This window comes from Anthonomus grandis, chromosome 2 (genome assembly GCF_022605725.1).
Source record: "Anthonomus grandis grandis chromosome 2, icAntGran1.3, whole genome shotgun sequence".
NCBI classification, from domain to species: domain Eukaryota; kingdom Metazoa; phylum Arthropoda; class Insecta; order Coleoptera; family Curculionidae; genus Anthonomus; species Anthonomus grandis.
Window position 1 is genome coordinate 5,480,012 of NC_065547.1, and position 19,417 is coordinate 5,499,428.

Below are 19,417 nucleotides of genomic sequence, written 5' to 3' on the forward strand. Positions count from 1 at the left end.
GTAAGTAAAACAACATTATTGTGATCGTTATATATTTGTCTACCCTTAAATATATAAACTGTAACTTTCGGTTTTGAATAAGGCCCGATCGGCTTTACTTAAAAACACCCAAGAAGGTCTTTTGACTTTCATGCATCTGGGCGCTTTAGGGTTGTATCTGCCAGGTCCGGGTAAAATGCGCCAATCGACGGGAGGTCGGGCATGTACGTTCGAAGAATCAAAAGGGTATTTTGCAGGGGGAAGTTTATTGATGCTACAAACCAAAATACAATTATTAACATTCTAGGAAGGAATATTTTAAGAAAACCCAATAACCTATAATGTTTCCTACTTCAAATTTCTCACCTGTTATTGGTTAAATTGTAATGGGCAGGTCCAGGATCCTGCGGGTTACGATAGCACAAACTGATATCGTTCAGCATATGCCTCACCGTAGGTTTCTTTTGAAACCTTTGACCCCTAAGGAAGAGGCCATACCTGTAAATTTACGGCAATTAAATTTTCTACTATTTCCTCTCTATTAATGTTGCTCTCACCGATGTTTACTGGGGTGAGTTAGCAAACGGGTCAAATCACTCGGTTTCACGTAAAAGTATTCGGGAGCGCCACTTTTGGGCGGGCTAAAGTAGTTCTTTATGGTGCTGCCATCTCTGGGGCCGGTGAAACATTCGTAAGGGCCTCTAGGGATGTTCGAAAACCTTCAAAAATTTTGGTTGATTTATTAAAATGGACTTACCTGGCGGAAACCACTCTTTTAACAATATCAGCGGTGTTTTTCATGTCATGTAGCTCATACAAGTTCGGGGGTAGATGGTAGGATTTTGCAGTGGATTTAAATCGGTCTTGGAGCCCGTCGTATTCAAAAGTGGGCGTTTTCGAGAAGGATTTCTTTGACGGTTCGAATTTGTCGTTTAGTTTACGGAAGTAGGTATCTAAAACGTGATTAATAGCGTAATTTACCTTTTTACAAGAACATTATTTTTCGAACAATCCTGGTAGCAAACAAACTAAAGCCACGCCCTGCCTTCAGCCGACACAGGTCACGTGATCGATTTTGTAATACTAAACAAAGGGTCACGTGACCAAAATTTAAAATCAGGATCCAAGATGGTGGTGATGTATCGAGAGAAGGCAAAAAGTTGCTTTATTCCAATGTAAATTAAGAATGTTATGGCAATTAGGCAGTAACAAAAAATCAAATTGATGGAAATATATTATTTATTTATTTAACATGTTGAACGCGTCTCTTAATGCGTACACAAGGTTGTCAAATTTATTTTTTTTATTCTAAAACAAAAGAGGCATATAAACTTTTCGATAAAAAAAATACATACCGGATTTTTACTTGCTTGGGATACCCGTTATTCTACAGCTGGAAATATTTATATTGTTATATAAATTATTTATTAATTTATTCTAGGCAGTCCAATAAAAAATAAAACTAAATTATTAGATAGTAATAAACCGGTTTTAAGAAAATCCGGAACTACTTTTCGCACTACCTCCGTTATCGGGTTAAACCCGGTTGCCATGACGACGCGACCGAGCGCCATCACTGTTTGTGACGTCACACTGGTAAACGTCAAACTTTGTATGGTTTTCTACAAAGGAAAATAAAGGAAAACAGGGTTTAGGTGTCAAAATTGTGATGTTTAAGGCTTTTCTATGCCAGGGAAGTCATTTTACGTTAATCTGAGCGATTTTATAAACAAAATATAAACCTATGACGTCAATATAATATGTGGAAAATAACGCGTGATGAACCCATAAATCGCATAACTTTATTATTTAAAAACGAATACCAAGAGAACTGTGTGTTTATCGTCGGCGTCTGGAGTTCTAAGAAATATTCTGCTCAAGGCCGGACTGGTTCGTCAAAACAAAACGTATTAAAAAGAGTTAGTTGAGTTGTCGATTAAAAGAAATAAACGTCGCGACGTCTCACGGCTCGGGCAAATAGACATTTTCCCGTGTATAGACTATTTAAAAGTTTAATTCCGTAATCTTATCAGTAGTTTTCAATTATAATTCAGAATTAGTCTGTAATAAAGTTTTTTATACGTATCCGGGAGTATTATTTGTGTTTAAACGTAAAGCGAATGTAGAATATTTACATTTTGGTGCCGAAACCCGGGAAAGCTTTTAGTGGACTTTTTCTCTTTTTTTTTAACGGATTGAAAACTATACTAACGTAACGGACTAACGTAATAAAAAAATGGAGGTTGCGATGAAAACGGCGTGTCGCGCTCAGCTCACGAGGGTTGTTAACGAAGCTAACGTAATTATTGATTCGGAACTATTTAATGTGAAAGACGCTCTTGTTCAAGTGGTCAAAATAAAATCGGCTCGAGAAAATTTAAAATCTGCTAACGAAAAGGCGAGTTCATTTATTAGTGAGGATCAAATGGACAATGAGTGTGTAAAAATTTTGGAATATGACGAAAAGGCTGTGGTAGCAATTGCAAGATTGGAACAATGTATAGCGGAAGTAAATAGTCAAGGAAATATGGCTTTGGGTGCTTCTGCTGAGAATATGGATAATGTGGGTCAACAAACGGGAGAATTACATCAACCTAAAATGTCGGTAAGACTTCCTAAATTAGAACTAATTAAATTTAGTGGAAATTATCACGAGTGGCCTGCTTTTTGGGAACAATTCGAGTCAGCTATTCACAGCAATTTACAATTGGATGATACTTCAAAATTTAGTTATTTAAAGTCAGTTCTATATGGAAATGCCTCCATAACGATACAGGGTCTAACGACTAGTAAAAATAGTTATAACGATGCCATTCAATTATTAAAAGATGAATATGGCAATAAGGAATGTATTATTGACAGCTATATTCAAAAATTGCTAGATATAAACCCTGTAAAAAATAGAACGGATATCTCAGCTCTAAGAAAACTCTATAACGTAACGTCAAAAATAATGAAATCCTTGCAACGTCTTGGAATTGAACCCGGTAGTTATGGCATGATGGTAAAATCTATAATTTTAAAAGCTCTACCCCTTTCTATGAGAATAGAATACAACAAAAAGCAAGCCACAACTGATATAGGGAATGATAACGAAGAAACTGCCTCTAGAAACTCAAATATGACTCATGAGAGTTCAGGAAGTAGTAGTGAGGCATCTTATGAGGATAAAGTGCTAAAACTGTTACAGTTTATAAAACTAGAGGTAGATTCTGTAGAACAAGCCAATATACTATCGGGTGAAAAGTCTAGCGGAAAAATTCAAAGTGCTGACTCTTTTAAAAGAAATCGCTTCAAGCCTAAAGAGAATAATGAGTTTACGGCCGCAGGACTTTTTACATCGGTAAAGGAACATTGTTTGTTTTGTAAATCAAAAGATCACATGACGACTAATTGTACGAATTCCGCGGTGACATTGGCAAAAAAGAAAGACATTTTAAAATCTAGTGGCAGGTGTTTTAGATGTACAAAGAGTAATCATTCTTCCAGGAACTGTAGAACGAATATTAGGTGTAATAAGTGCTCGCGTAAGCATGCTATGACCATGTGTGACCCGGACTTTATCAAAAATAATAGCGCAACTAATCGGTCTAGTAATAATAATGAACAATCTAACGAACGGGAAAGTGGAGCTACAGCTTTGTTTTCTAATAACGGACTAAGTAATGTATTGTTGCAGACCGCGTGTGCTCAGGTGTTGGACAGTGGACAATCTAAAACTTATATCAGACTTATTATTGATGGCGGAAGTCAGTTGACTTTTATTAAAGAGTGTGTCTCCAGACAATTGAATTTACCAATAGAAGGGACTCACAAACTGTCTATAATGTGTTTTGGTAAAAAAGAACTGGCGCCTGCGCGGTTGTGTAATCGAGTAAAGTTAACAATAAGAGGTGTAAACTCTAACGAAAACATAACGATTAACGCTATTGAAGTACCAGAAATCTGTTTTGATACACTTGCTGTTCCATCGTGTAACAATTCAATTATAAATGAATTTAGTAAGGAGCATAGTTTGGCTGATATTTGTCCAGATAACGCAGAGCAAGTTTTGCCTGGAATATCAGTATTAGTAGGAGCTGATTACTACTGGAAAATAGTCACTGGAGAAATTAAAAAGCTGTCAGAATATCAAACTGCGGTGAATACCTATTTAGGATGGACTATCCATGGCAGAAGCTGTGAATATGGATTTTCATTGAATGTGAATGTGGCTAATATTTTCCAAGTGCAAACTGTGAATGATGATTTTGATCTAAAGAAATTTTGGGACCTGGAAGCTATTGGGATTAATGATACTAATGTAATGGACCATTCTACGAAAAGGTACATAGAAGAAAGTATACACTTTAACGAGAATCGGTATACTGTGGCACTACCTTGGAAAAGTAAAGATATAGTAGTGGAGTCAAACTTTAACGGGGCACTTTCGAGGGCTAAAAGTTTAACGTCAAAGCTTATTCGCATGGGAGGACTAGTAGAGTATGATAAGGCTGTGCGAGAATATTTTGAGAATGATTGCGCAGAAAGTGCTAATAGTGTTATTTCGCCTAAAGCCTACTATATGCCACACAGGCCGGTGTACAGATACGATAAAGATACCACAAGAATAAGGGTTGTATTTGATGCATCTGCCCATGCTCCAGGAATGCCATCTTTGAATGATCTTCTATCACCAGGTGAAAACTTGGTACCCTTGCTATTAAAAGTGCTAATTAATTTTAGAATTGGAAACGTTGCATTAATAGCTGATATTGAGAAAGCCTTTCTGCAAATTGAAATTAATGAGAATGATAGAGATGCATTAAGGTTTTTATGGTACGAAAGCTCAATTGAGGATAATGGAAGCTTACCAGAAATAGTTAGTTTTCGCATGAAAAGGGTGACTTTTGGTGTAACGAGCAGTCCCTTTATCTTGGCAGCTACTTTGACCAAACATTTGGATGAGCAGAATGAAGGTTTTAAAAAGATATGTGATATCATGTCAAGGTCATTTTACGTCGATGATTTGGTGGCTGCTGTAGACACGTCAGACGAGGCAAGTGAAGTTTATTTCAAAAGTCAAGAAATAATGAAGAAAGCTAGCATGAATCTAAGGAAATGGGCTACTAATAATGTGCATTTAAGAAGAACTCTTTTAATGGATAATGAAAAGGCCAGTAATCCTGTAAAGAAAGTTCTGGGAATACGGTGGTGTACTCTTACAGATCAGCTAAACATTGATGTTAATTCTATATTATCTACCGTCGAGAATCATACGGGGCAGCAAGGAATAACGAAGCGTAAGGTTCTACAGACAATTGCAAAAGTATATGATCCATTAGGATTATTAAGTCCATTTATAATAAGAGCAAAAATTTTAATGCAGCAAATATGGATTGAAAAGTACGACTGGGACTCCATTTTATCAAACGAATTGACCGAAGTTTGGATTAAGTGGGAAAATGAGTTATTGCAACTTAAAGAATACTGGATTCCAAGATGTGTTGTTGACTACTCAAAAGACCATACGGAATTGCACATATTTTCAGATGCTAGCCCCAAAGCATATGGGGCGGTGGCCTATCTTAAAGTAACAACTTCTAAAAAAAATAAAAGTTGTAATATTCTGGTAGCAAAAAATAGAGTGGCTCCACTTAACTTGAAGGGAGATAAAACCTTAACGATTCCCAAATTGGAGCTAACGGGTGCATTGTGTGCTGCTAGGTTGCAAGATTTTATACTAAAAGGTTTGTGCAAAAATATCGACGAAATTTTCCTATGGACAGACTCCAAGATTTCTATGCATTGGATTAAAGGAAAAAGTTCAAAATGGAAACCATATGTTGCCCATCGGGTAGCAGAGATCCAAAAATTAACAAAAGGTGAATGGAGACATTGCCCAGGTGTTGAAAATCCTGCAGATTTGTTATCAAGAGGGATTAACGTGAAAGCATTTGTAGAATCGAAACTTTGGCTTCACGGACCTGAATGGTTATTGAAAGACAAAGAGTTTTGGCCAAATGATGGGATAACGGAGCCTGAGCAGCATGGTATTTTTTCGGCATTTGCAGTTCAAGTTGAAGTAAACGGAATTAGCGGAGAGCCCTTATTTCCATTTGACAAGTTCAGTAATTTTGATAAAATACTTAGAATAACGGCTTATGTAAGAAGATTTATAGCAAGGTCACGAAATCTTCACGAGACATTATTTGATTCAATAAAGGTTAAAGCTGAAGAACTGATCCAAAGTGAATTTTATTGGATTAAGGTTATACAGGCTCAGTATTTCAAAGCGGAAATTAGTGCTTTATCAAAAGGTCACATTATAGAGAGGCAATCGAGCATTCTCAGTCTTAATCCATTTTTGGATGATCAAGGGGTTTTAAGATTGGGAAGTAGATTACAGGAGGCAGCCTTACCTTATGACACGAAATATCCGATTATTTTGCCTAAAAAATCTATCTTAACGACGCATGTAATATTAAGGATTCATGGTGCAGTAAGGCATGGCGGGGTTAATATTACCTTAACTAATGTTAGGAAAAAATATTGGATTATCCAAGGAAGGCAACGGATTAAGGCTATAATAAAGACTTGTATCGTATGTAAAAGGTTAAGAGGAAAACCGGCAAGTGAACCCTTTGCACCGTTGCCTAGAAGTAGATTAGATGCTGTTGCGCCTTTTAAAGTGACAGGGGTAGATTTTGCGGGACCATTGTATGTCATAAACGAAAATGGGAGATTAAAAGTCTATATTATGTTGTTAACTTGTGCTGTTATTAGGGCGATACACCTGGAATTGGTTCCGGATCTGACAACAGAGAGTTGTATCAGAGCTCTTCGAAGATTTATTTCGAGAAGGGGAGTGCCCGACATTATATATTCCGATAATGCTAAGACATTTAAACGAGCTGCTTTGGAGTTAAACGAGCTTACAAAAATTTTGTGGCAAAACGAAGTTCAAGGATTAGCTGCCCAGCAAAGAATTAAATGGCGATTTATTGTGGAACGAGCGTCATGGTGGGGTGGCTTCTGGGAGAGGCTTGTGAAGTCAGTTAAAGATGCATTAAAACTGTCGCTTGGAAAACGGACTATTGGGTTTGATGAGTTGCAAACAGTTTTGACTGAAGTTGAAGCTACTATTAATTCAAGACCACTAACATACATTGGTAATGAGCCAGATGATTTGTTAATTCTAACGCCAGGCCATTTTTTGCTGGGAGAAAATTATTGTGGATTTCAAATCGATTTGACAAATCCGATAATTAAACGGGACAATATTTTGCAGGCATGGAAAGCGAGGAATGACATCCTTACAAAGTTCTGGAAAATATGGTCATGTAACTATTTACAACAATTAAGGAGTGTTCACAATAACGTAACTGTAAAGCAACAGAAATTGCAAGTAGGCGATTTGGTTCTGTTGTATGAACAGAATCTTCCTAGGTTAATGTGGAAGATGGTTCGAATTACGAAAACTTTCATAGGACGAGACGAGAAAGTTAGGGCATGTGAAATTGTGACTTCTAACGGTTTAGTGATGAGACGACCAATTCAATTACTCTATCCACTTGAGATTTCTGCCGCCCGGGAGGATGTGGAAAATAACGCGTGATGAACCCATAAATCGCATAACTTTATTATTTAAAAACGAATACCAAGAGAACTGTGTGTTTATCGTCGGCGTCTGGAGTTCTAAGAAATATTCTGCTCAAGGCCGGACTGGTTCGTCAAAACAAAACGTATTAAAAAGAGTTAGTTGAGTTGTCGATTAAAAGAAATAAACGTCGCGACGTCTCACGGCTCGGGCAAATAGACATTTTCCCGTGTATAGACTATTTAAAAGTTTAATTCCGTAATCTTATCAGTAGTTTTCAATTATAATTCAGAATTAGTCTGTAATAAAGTTTTTTATACGTATCCGGGAGTATTATTTGTGTTTAAACGTAAAGCGAATGTAGAATATTTACATAATATGCGGATTCGTCCAATATGGCCGCCGTGACGGAAATACATGGGTGCGACTAAAAGATAGTTATAACATTTTAAATAAAGATTTGGCAACTCTGTATAATGCCTGGAATGGGCGTTTATTATATATTTTTTTTAAATAAAACATTTAATGTGGCAACTATGGATACAATATTGTTTTTGGTGATGTTCAGGTTCACTGGAAATAACAATTTAATTTTAAATAAGATCCCCTGTATAATCTTTGACATTCTGAGGAAATGACACATTCTGTGTACAATTATTTTTAATCAAGCGTGCTTTGACTTTTTAAACAGTCAATTTATAATCAAGTAGGCTTGGTAAAAAATATCTAACGGGCATCAATACATCACGTAGGCCTTAATATCAATGAAAAAATATGCAATTTTCCAGCCCGCTTAACTTAATGGTTTATATACAAGAAGTCCCATTTATAATTCAAACGTTCTGTCTCAAAAAAGGACGATTATTTAAATTTTAGACTTTTCAATATTTATATAAATTATTTATTCATTCCAGGCCGTCTAACAAATATAATATAAACCTAAATCATAACATACTAATAGCAAACTACTTTTTGTGCCACCCCCGTAATTGGGTTGCTTAGGTTGGTTGCCATGACGACGCGATCTAGTGAGTAGTCTAGATCACTGTCTGTGACGTCACACAGGTAAACGTCAAATTTTAAATCATTTTCTACGGAACAGAATTTACAAACACCGGGATTTATGTGTCAAAATTGTGACGTTTAGGGCTTTTCTATGGTAGGATAGTGGTTTTATGCCAATCTGAGGACATTTTATAACCAAAACATATACCTAAGACGTCATGATATACGACTTATGAAAACCAATATGGCCGCCGTTGCCGATATACGGGGGAGTGTCTAAAAGATGGTTATAATATTTTAAATAAAATAATTGGATTTCACAATTTTGTAGGTACAATATGCCTGGAATGGGAGTTTATTCATATTTTTTTAAAAGTAAAAATATGTGGCAACTGTGCTTACAGAAGAAATATGCATTTAAAGGTATATATTTAATGGCTTTTTTGTGACAGTTTAAAATTAAATTTTCGTCATTTCCGGTGAACAATTTAATTTAATAAATACGACCCTCTGCATACTCTTACATATTTTTATAAAAAATTACATTCTGAATACAATGACTTCAATCAAGCGTGCCATGACTAAAACTAAACAGTGATATAACGAAGTAGGCTTGGTATAATGTATCCAACGGGTGAATACATCAAGTAGGCCTAAACCTAAATATTAATAAAAAAAGATGCAATTTCAAATCCTGCCGAGTGTCATTTATAATTCAAACGCAGTGTTGCCAACTCGGTGATTTTTTTTTACCAAAAATGGAGAATTTCTAATTTTATTTCGAGAATATCTAGTGAAATTAAATATTTGCCTCTTCTTTCTTCTGAACAAAGATAGAATGATCAATTATCAAGTAAGGATTGCGTCTGTTTGATTTGTTGCCTTGTAAATGTTGGAATACAGGCTGACGTCTTATTCTACACGGATATCTAGGTTCCTCGGGGTTTTCACAGATCACTGCTTGGGTTTCACTTTCACTCACTGACACTTCACTATTCACTTCGTCTGGTGATCCTGTACACTCTGACGATGTCTTGAACTCATCAGTTGTACTGGAAGTATTACTCTGTACAGCTTCGTCAAGAGCCTCTGGTGGTGTTATCACCCTTAAAGTCTCTTGTAAAGTATGAGCATCCAAACCAGCACGATCTGGCATTGAGTCTTCTAAGAATACAACATCTCTGGCTATTTTTACATGATGGTTACTTAGATCCAAAAGACGGTATCCAACACTATTTTCACAATAACCCACAAAGATGTATTCCTTGTTCTTAGGATCTAGTTTCCTCCGTTTGACATCTGGTATGTGAACATACAGCCCTACACCCAAAGATCCTTAGGTAGCTTATATCAATCTTCTTGCCAGTCCATTTTTCTGCTGGCGTAGATCCAGGTAGTTTCTTTGTTGGGGAAAGATTCAACAAATATACCGCAGTATTGGCTGCCTCCGCCCACATTTGTTTTGGACTATTAGAATCCATCAGCATAGAACGAACTTTCTCAAGTATGGAGCGATTATAGCCACGCTATTCTGTTGAGGACTGTACGGCACTGTCAATTCATGCTTAATCCCACGATAACGCAAGAATTTTTGTAATTTTTCGTTACAGTATTCACCGCCATTATCCGTCCTTAAAACTTTTATTTTTCATTCTACTTGATTTTCCACCATACAGCAAAACTCCTTGAATTTTTCTGGAACCTCATCTTTTGTACTTAGAAAATAACAAAATATTTTTCTAGTGTTATCATCTATTAGGGTGAATATATATTTTTTACCACCAAAAGATTCAACTTCCATAGGTCCCACAAGATCTGAGTGGATAAGGTCCAGTTTATGTGGCACAACCTCTTTGTCCTCTTATAGGGAAACAGTTTTCTTGCTTGTTTGCCCTTAAGACAACTTTCACAGTATTCCGGAACCTGTTTTTCGGAATATTTTATTTCTGAAATTGTAGCAATTTCATGCTATAATGGTTGAGATGCCACAGCATCTGTAAATTTGAGGTACTTACGACGTTGACATAATCCGGAACAACATCCAGTTTATAAATGCCATCAACATTTGTCGCTGTAGCTACTGGCTCCTCACTCTCCTGGTCAGCTATTTTGCATCCCTCGGAGTCAAAATAAACACAGTATCCCTTCGAAACCATAGAGTTCACAGATAACAAATTTACAGAAAGTTCAACAAATTTAACTCCTTGTATGTTCATTTCTCTGCCATCTTGCTCTAGTTTCACGACACTTTTACCGGTACCACTGACACACTGTTTCGAGTCATTTGCCACAATTATTTCCTGTCCTGAGTGCAAATCGAAACAAATAATGTCCTTTAGCAGACCACGATTCCCTGTCATGTGAGATGACGCCCCACTGTCCACGTACCATGACGAGCCATTCATATTAACACCCAGGGCAGCAGCAAATAAACTCTTCCCTCCTCGATGATCCTTATTTTTGGAAGGATTTGAGGATTGAGCCGGGTCCTTTTTATTTTGAGCAGGACATTGATTTTTATAATGTCCTTTCTGCTTACAGCTCCAGCACCATGGGAGTTTCTTAAATTTCCTGGAAACTAAAGCACTGTCCCCGTTTAGTTTACCATTTTGCCACTTTTTGTCCTGAAGTAATTTGGTCTTTACAAAGTCCGAGGTTATATCTACACCCGAATTTTCAAGGGCCATAGCCATAGGCTCGTACTCTTCAGTCAGTCCCTGCAACATTATAACTCCTAAGAATTCATCATCCAATGGTTTCCCAATGGAGATCAGTTGCTGGGAAAGAGCCATTACTTCATTTACGTAGCTCTCCATGGTGCTAAAGTTTTCTAGCCTTATGAAGCATAAACTTCGGAGCAGTCTAAGTCTTCGATGCAACCCTTTGTCTTTAAACGCCTTTTCAAGGGCACTCCATGCATCCTTAGCGTTTTCGGCTTGCATCACGTGCGGAAACGTCGACTTATCCAGAGAAAGAATTATTTTTGACAAGGCTTTCTCCTCACGTCGCACTTTAGCCGCACTATCAGCATCCGCAGCCCATTCTCCAGTAACACAGTTCCAAGTTCAAGTCCGTCTAACTTTAATAATGCACTCATTTGGAACTTCCACAACGAATAATTTTCACACCCTTTCAGTTTATCAACTGCCGAACCGATTATTGTACTTTCGTTACTCGCCATTATAATTTTTTACGACGCAACGGCACGACTAAACAAACTGAAACTGAAAAAAATAAACCAAATCAAGTGTTTTGCGCTCCTGGGCCCATAACCTGTTGGAATATACAGGATTCAGGACGCAATGAAAACACCAAGATTTATTTATTATTCTGTTTTGTATCAATTTAAATTTTGTTATTATTTATTCAAAAGAAGGTTGTTTTTCTAATTAGGCAATCCAAAATCCAATCACTGTTCCAGAATCTTAAGGGAAAAGTCCGTAGGATTTTGCAACAAAGGTTATTTTATATTGAGTATGTAGCGGCAGATCCACCTAATAGATAATCAACTAAAGACGAAAACGAAAAGCTCTTCCCTATAAAACCTCTCTGTAATAGGACTCTGTTAATTGTAAAAATTTGTGTCAAATTGTGGTTGTTATCTTGTTAATTGCTTCTCAATTACTTTAATCTCCTTATTAGTCCTGTAGGTTCCAAACAATTTTAAATAAATTCACTGGATGACGCGTTGCAGAGAAGTGAAGGGGATCAAAGCGGGCTTCTGGTCGGTTTAAAAGCTCCTAGGTAACCTCCTCTCCACTAACCTAAGATTTGGTAAAATCTGGAGAATTTTAAGGTTTACTTTTGAGAATTCTGAAATTTCATAATTGGCAACACTGTTCAAAAATCCCAGGTCTTGGAGTCCGTCGTATTCAAAAGTGGGCGTTTTCGAGAAGGATTTCTTTGACGGTTCGAATTTGTCGTTTAGTTTACGGAAGTAGGTATCTAGAACATTATTAATAGCGTAACTTTCATTTTTACAAATAAGAACATTATTTTTTGAACAATTCTGGTAGCAAACAAACTAAAGTCACACCCTGCCTTCAGCCGACACAGGTCACGTGATCGATTTTGTAATACTAAATAAAGAGTCATGTGACCGTCAGCATCCAAGATGGCGGTTGACGGTGATGTATCGAGAGAAGGCAAAAAGTTGCTTTATTCCAATGTAAATTAAGAATGTTATGGCAATTAGGCAGTAACAAAAAATCAAATTGATGGAAATATATTATTTATTTATTTAACATGTTGAACGCGTCTCTTAATGCGTACACAAGGTTGTCAAATTTATTTTTTTTATTCTAAAACAAAAGAGGCATATAAACTTTTCGATAAAAAAAATACATACCGGATTTTTACTTGCTTGGGATACCCGTTATTCTACAGCTGGAAATATTTATATTGTTATATAAATTATTTATTAATTTATTCTAGGCAGTCCAATAAAAAATAAAACTAAATTATTAGATAGTAATAAACCGGTTTTAAGAAAATCCGGAACTACTTTTCGCACTACCTCCGTTATCGGGTTAAACCCGGTTGCCATGACGACGCGACCGAGCGCCATCACTGTTTGTGACGTCACACTGGTAAACGTCAAACTTTGTATGGTTTTCTACAAAGGAAAATAAAGGAAAACAGGGTTTAGGTGTCAAAATTGTGATGTTTAAGGCTTTTCTATGCCAGGGAAACGTTAATCTGAGCCATTTTATAACCAAAATATAAACCTATGACGTCAATATAATATGCGGATTCGTCCAATATGGCCGCCGTGACGGAAATACATGGGTGCGACTAAAAGATAGTTATAACATTTTAAATAAAGATTTGGCATCTCTGTATAATGCCTGGAATGGGCGTTTATTATATATTTTTTTTAAATAAAACATTTAATGTGGCAACTATGGATACAATATTGGTTTTGGTGATGTCCAGGTTCACTGGAAATAACAATTTAATTTTCAATAAGATCCCCTGTATAATCTTTGACATTCTGAGGAAATGACACATTCTGTGTACAATTATTTTTTAATCAAGCGTGCTTTGACTATTTTTAAACACTCAATTTATAATCAAGTAGGCTTGGTAAAAAATATCTAACGGGCATCAATACATCACGAAGGCCTTAATATCAATGAAAAAATATGCAATTTTCCAGCCCGCTTAACTTAATGGTTTATATACAAGAAGTCCCATTTATAATTCAAACGTTCTGTCTCAAAAAAGGACGATTATTTAAATTTTAGACTTTTCAATATTTATATAAATTATTTATTCATTCCAGGCAGTCTAACAACTATAATATAAACCTAAATCATAACATACTAATAGCAAACTACTTTTTGTGCCACCCCCGTAATTGGGTTGCTTAGGTTGGTTGCCATGACGACGCGATCTAGTGAGTAGTCTAGATCACTGTCTGTGACGTCACACAGGTAAACGTCAAATTTTAAATCATTTTCTACGGAACAGAATTTACAAACACCGGGATTTATGTGTCAAAATTGTGACGTTTAGGGCTTTTCTATGGTAGGATAGTGGTTTTATGCCAATCTGACACCATTTTATAACCGAAATATACACCTAAGACGTCCATAATATACGACTCATGAAAACCAATATGGCCGCCGTTGTCGATATACGGGGGAGTGTCTAAAAGATGGTTATAATATTTTAAATAAAATAATTGGATTTCACAATTTTGTAGGTACAATATGCCTGGAATGGGAGTTTATTCATATTTTTTTAAAAGTAAAAATATGTGGCAACTGTGCTTACAGAAGAAATATGCATTAAAAGGTATATATTTAATGGCTTTTTTGTGACAGTTTAAAATTAAATTTTCGTCATTTCCGGTGAACAATTTAATTTAATAAATACGACCCTCTGCATACTCTTACATATTTTTATAAAAAATTACATTCTGAATACAATGACTTCAATCAAGCGTGCCATGACTAAAACTAAACAGTGATATAACGAAGTAGGCTTGGTAAAATGTATCCAACGGGTTAATACATCAAGTAGGCCTAAATATTAATGAAAAAAGATGCAATTTCAAATCCTGCCGAGTGTTATTTATAATTCAAACGCAGTGTTGCCAACTCGGTGATTTTTTTTTACCAAAAATGGAGAATTTCTAATTTTATTTCGAGAATATCTAGTGAAATTAAATATTTGCCTCTTCTTTCTTCTGAACAAAGATAGAATGATCAATTATCAAGTAAGGATTGCGTCTGTTTGATTTGTTGCCTTGTAAATGTTGGAATACAGGCTGACGTCTTATTCCACACGGATATCTAGGTTCCTCGGGGTTTTCACAGATCACTGCTTGGGTTTCACTTTCACTCACTGACACTTCACTATTCACTTCGTCTGGTGATCCTGTACACTCTGACGATGTCTTGAACTCATCAGTTGTACTGGTAGCACTGGAAGTATTACTCTCTACAGCTTCGTCAAGAGCCTCTGGTGGTGTTATCACCCTTAAAGTCTCTTGTAAAGTATGAGCATCCAAACCAGCACGATCTGGCATTGAGTCTTCTAAGAATACAACATCTCTGGCTATTTTTACATGATGGTTACTTAGATCCAAAAGACGGTATCCAACACTATTTTCACAATAACCCACAAAAATGTATTCCTTGTTCTTAGGATCTAGTTTCCTCCGTTTGACATCTGGTATGTGAACATAAGCCCTACACCCAAAGATCCTTAGGTGGCTTATATCAATCTTCTTGCCAGTCCATTTTTCTGCTGGCGTAGATCCAGGTAGTTTCTTTGTTGGGGAAAGATTCAACAAATATACCGCTGTATTGGCTGCCTCCGCCCACATTTGTTTTGGACTATTAGAATCCATCAGCATAGAACGAACTTTCTCAAGTATGGAGCGATTATAGCCACGCTATTCTGTTGAGGACTGTACGGCACTGTCAATTCATGCTTAATCCCACGATCACGCAAGAATTTTTGTAATTTTTCGTTACAGTATTCACCGCCATTATCCGTCCTTAAAACTTTTATTTTTCCACCATACAGCAAAACTCCTTGAATTTTTCTGGACCCTCATCTTTTGTACTTAGAAAATAACAAAATATTTTTCTAGTGTTATCATCTATTAGGGTGAATATATATTTTTTACCACCAAAAGATTCAACTTCCATAGGTCCCACAAGATCTGAGTGGATAAGGTCCAGTTTATGTGGCACAACCTCTTTGTCCTCTTATAGGGAAACAGTTTTCTTGCTTGTTTGCCCTTAAGACAACTTTCACAGTATTCCGGAACCTGTTTTTCGGAATAAGAAATACCTGCTGCCAATCCATTTTGTAGCAATTTCATGCTATAATGGTTGAGATGTCCCAAATCTCCTATGCCACAGCATCTGTAAATTTGAGGTACTTACGACGTTGACATAATCCGGAACAACATCCAGTTTATAAATGCCATTAACATTTGTCGCTGTAGCTACTGGCTCCTCACTCTCCTAGTCAGCTATTTTGCATCCCTCGGAGTCAAAATAAACACAGTATCCCTTCGAAACCATAGAGTTCACAGATAACAAATTTACAGAAAGTTCAACATATCTAACTCCTTGTATGTTCATTTCTCTGCCATCTTGCTCTAGTTTCACGACACTTTTACCGGTACCACTGACACACAGTTTCGAGTCATTTGCCACAATTATTTCCTGTCCTGAGTGCAAATCACAACAAATAATGTCCTTTAGCAGACCACGATTCCCTGTGATGTGAGATGACGCCCCACTGTCCACGTACCATGACGAGCCATTCATATTAACACCCAGGGCAACAGCAAATAAACTCTTCCCTCCTCGATGATCCTTATTTTTGGTAGGATTTGAGGATTGAGCCGGGTCCTTTTTATTTTGAGCAGGACATTGATTTTTATAATGTCCTTTCTGCTTACAGCTCCAGCACCATGGGAGTTTCTTAAATTTCCTGGAAACTAAAGCACTGTCCCCGTTTAGTTTACCATTTTGCCACTTTTTGTCCTGAAGTAATTTGGTCTTTACAAAGTCCGAGGTTATATCTACACCCGAATTTTCAAGGGCCATAACCATAGGCTCGTACTCTTCAGTCAGTCCCTGCAACATTATAACTCCTAAGAATTCATCATCCAATGGTTTCAAAATGGAGATCAGTTGCTGGGAAAGAGCCATTACTTCATTTACGTAGCTCTCCATGGTGCTAAAGTTTTCTAGCCTTATGGAGCATAAACTTCGGAGCAGTCTAAGTCTTCGATGCAACCCTTTGTCTTCAAACGCCTTTTCAAGGGCACTCCATGCATCCTTAGCGTTTTCGGCTTGCATCACGTGCGGAAACGTCGACTTATCCAGAGAAAGAATTATTTTTGACAAGGCTTTCTCCTCACGTCGCACTTTAGCCGCACTATCAGCATCCGCAGCCCATTCTCCAGTAACACAGTTCCAAGTTCAAGTCCGTCTAACTTTAATAACGCACTCATTTGGAACTTCCACACCGAATAATTTTCACGCCCTTTCAGTTTATCAACTGCCGAACCGATTATTGTACTTTCGTTACTCGCCATTATAATTTTTTACGACGCAACGGCACGACTAAGCAAATTTAAAAATAAACCAAATTAAGTGTATTGCGCTCCTGGGTCCATAACCTGTTGGAATATACAGGATTCAGGACGCAATGAAAACACCAAGATTAATTTATTTAAGCTATTTATTTAAAAAACGAAATTAATCGATAAAATGTAATGATTATAAAACGGGCTCCGCGAGACAACTACTATTATTAACTTTATTTTTTTAAGGCGATGCTTACAGAAACAAAAACACAAACTGCCTAATAAACATTTTTTAAGAAGGCCACTTGCCAGGAAATCGAATACAAGCTCAGCAGATTTATTAATAGTGATGTAAGCTCTTGAGGCAAACACAAAACAAATAAACTAATATATCGACCTTTTTATATTGGAATAACAACAGTAAAGAATTCTTATTTTTATTATTCTGTTTTGTATCAATTTAAATTTGTTATTATTTATTCAAAACAAGGTTGTTTTTCTAATTAGGCAATCCAAAATCCAATCACTGTTCCAGAATCTTAACGAAATAGTCCGTAGGATTTTGCAACAAAGGTTATTTTATATTGAGTATGTAGCGGCAGATCCACCTAATAGATAATCAACTAAAGACGAAAACGAAAAGCTCTTCCCTATAAAACCTCTCTGTAATAGGACTCTGTTAATTGTAAAAATTTGTGTCAAATTACGGTGTGGTTGTTATCTTGTTAATTGCTTCTCAATTACTTTGATCTCCTTATTAGTCCTGTAGGTTCAAAACAATTTTAAATATATTCACTGGATGACGCGTTGCAAAGAAGTGAAGGGGATCAAAGCGGACTTCTGGTCGGTTTAAAAGCTCCTAGGTAACCTCCTCTCCACTAACCTAAGATTTGGTGAAATCTGGAGAATTTTAAGGTTTACTTTTGAGAATTCTGAAATTTCATAATTGGCAACACTGTTCAAAAATCCTGTCCCCCCAAAAAGGACGAATTTAAATTTACAGTAAAAAAAAATTTACGGATTTTTTATTAATATTTATAAAAATTATTTATTTATTCTAGGAAGTCCAACAATATATAAAACTAAATTATAACATACTAATAACAAACTACTGTTTGTGCCACCCCCGTAATTGGGTTGCTTAGGTTGGTTGCTATGACGACGCGATCTAGTGCGATCACTGTCTGTGACGTCACACAGGTAAACGTCAAATTTTAAATAATTTTCTACCGCAGAAAAGTAAAGAGAACGGGGTTTATGTGTCAAAATTATGACGTTATAAAGGCTTTTCTATGGCAGGATAGTCGTTTTATGCCAATCTGAGGCCATTTTATAACCGAAATATATACCTAAGACGTCAATAATATACGACTCATGAAAACCAATATGGCCGCCGAGGCCGATATACGTGGGAGTGTCTAAAAGATGGTAATTGAATTTGACAATTTTGTATATGGCAATGGGAGTTTATTGTAAAGTAAAAATATGTGGCAACTGTGCTTATAAAAGAAATATGCTTCCAAATGTATATTTAATGGTTTTTTTGTGACGGTTTAAAATGAAATTTTCGTCATTTACTGTGAATAATCTAATTTTAAATAGGGTACCCTCTATACTCTTACATATTTTGATAGAAAATGACATTCTGAATTCAATGACTTTTAAACAGGCGTGCCGTGACTAAAAATTCACTGGCTTATACACAGGGGGTCCCATTTATAAATGAAACATTCCCAAAATCTTCTCTTTACCTGGTGGCGGAGCCTCCCGTCCATAAATATTCTCCTTAATCCGCTTATCCGATCCAAAACCCTTGTTCTCCATCTGTAAACCCGATTGCCTCTTAAAAAGACCCCCTTGGACGTCACTGGTTCCCGGACCATTCATGGATCTGTAAAATTGCCGCTCGTGCAGGATGTTCGCGTTCCTGAACCCCAAAAACTTCGAATACTCTTCCAGCTCCTTTTTATGGGCCCAACTATAAACGACTGACTTAAAAACGCCCACCCTCCGGTACATTATTTGTTTCTCACCTCATTCCGGTTTTACATTTGCACTCCATCTGTTTGGGGTTGTAACTGCCCGGTCCCAATTTTGAACTTTCCCGGGTCATCGCCCCCGATTTATCCAGACTGGGATGGAACCCGATCTTGGCGAACCGTTTGGTCGCCACACCGAAGGGCGCGTAAGTTTTAAAGGGTTTATCGGGCATTTCGCGAAATGTGAAAGTAAAGAAATGGGAGGGTTGACAATGTTATGACATACTTTAAATGCAGGTGGATTATCGCATGAAA

The 19,417-nt window shown here is 36.7% G+C and overlaps 2 protein-coding genes across 4 annotated transcripts in view; one reads left to right on the forward strand and one right to left on the reverse strand.

The window, feature by feature from the left end:
• The window catches only part of LOC126746816 (uncharacterized), an 82,497-nt gene that overhangs the window by 57,500 nt on the left and 5,580 nt on the right, over nucleotides 1-19,417 (forward strand). The gene's annotated exons all lie outside the window — the stretch shown is intronic.
• On the reverse strand, nucleotides 16-19,413 carry LOC126746842 (lymphocyte expansion molecule). Of its 2 annotated transcripts, none has more exons than XM_050455241.1 (6): nucleotides 19,157-19,413; nucleotides 18,875-19,101; nucleotides 737-932; nucleotides 537-698; nucleotides 346-477; nucleotides 16-253 (listed from the first exon to the last, which is right to left on the reverse strand). In XM_050455241.1, the coding sequence occupies exons 1-6, from the start codon at nucleotides 19,333-19,335 to the stop codon at nucleotides 46-48; spliced, it is 1,104 nt and encodes a 367-aa protein (XP_050311198.1). In that variant the 5' UTR covers nucleotides 19,336-19,413; the 3' UTR covers nucleotides 16-45. The 2 variants fall into 2 exon arrangements, with proteins under 2 accessions (XP_050311198.1, XP_050311202.1); XM_050455245.1 differs by having other exon boundaries at nucleotides 537-680; nucleotides 19,157-19,407.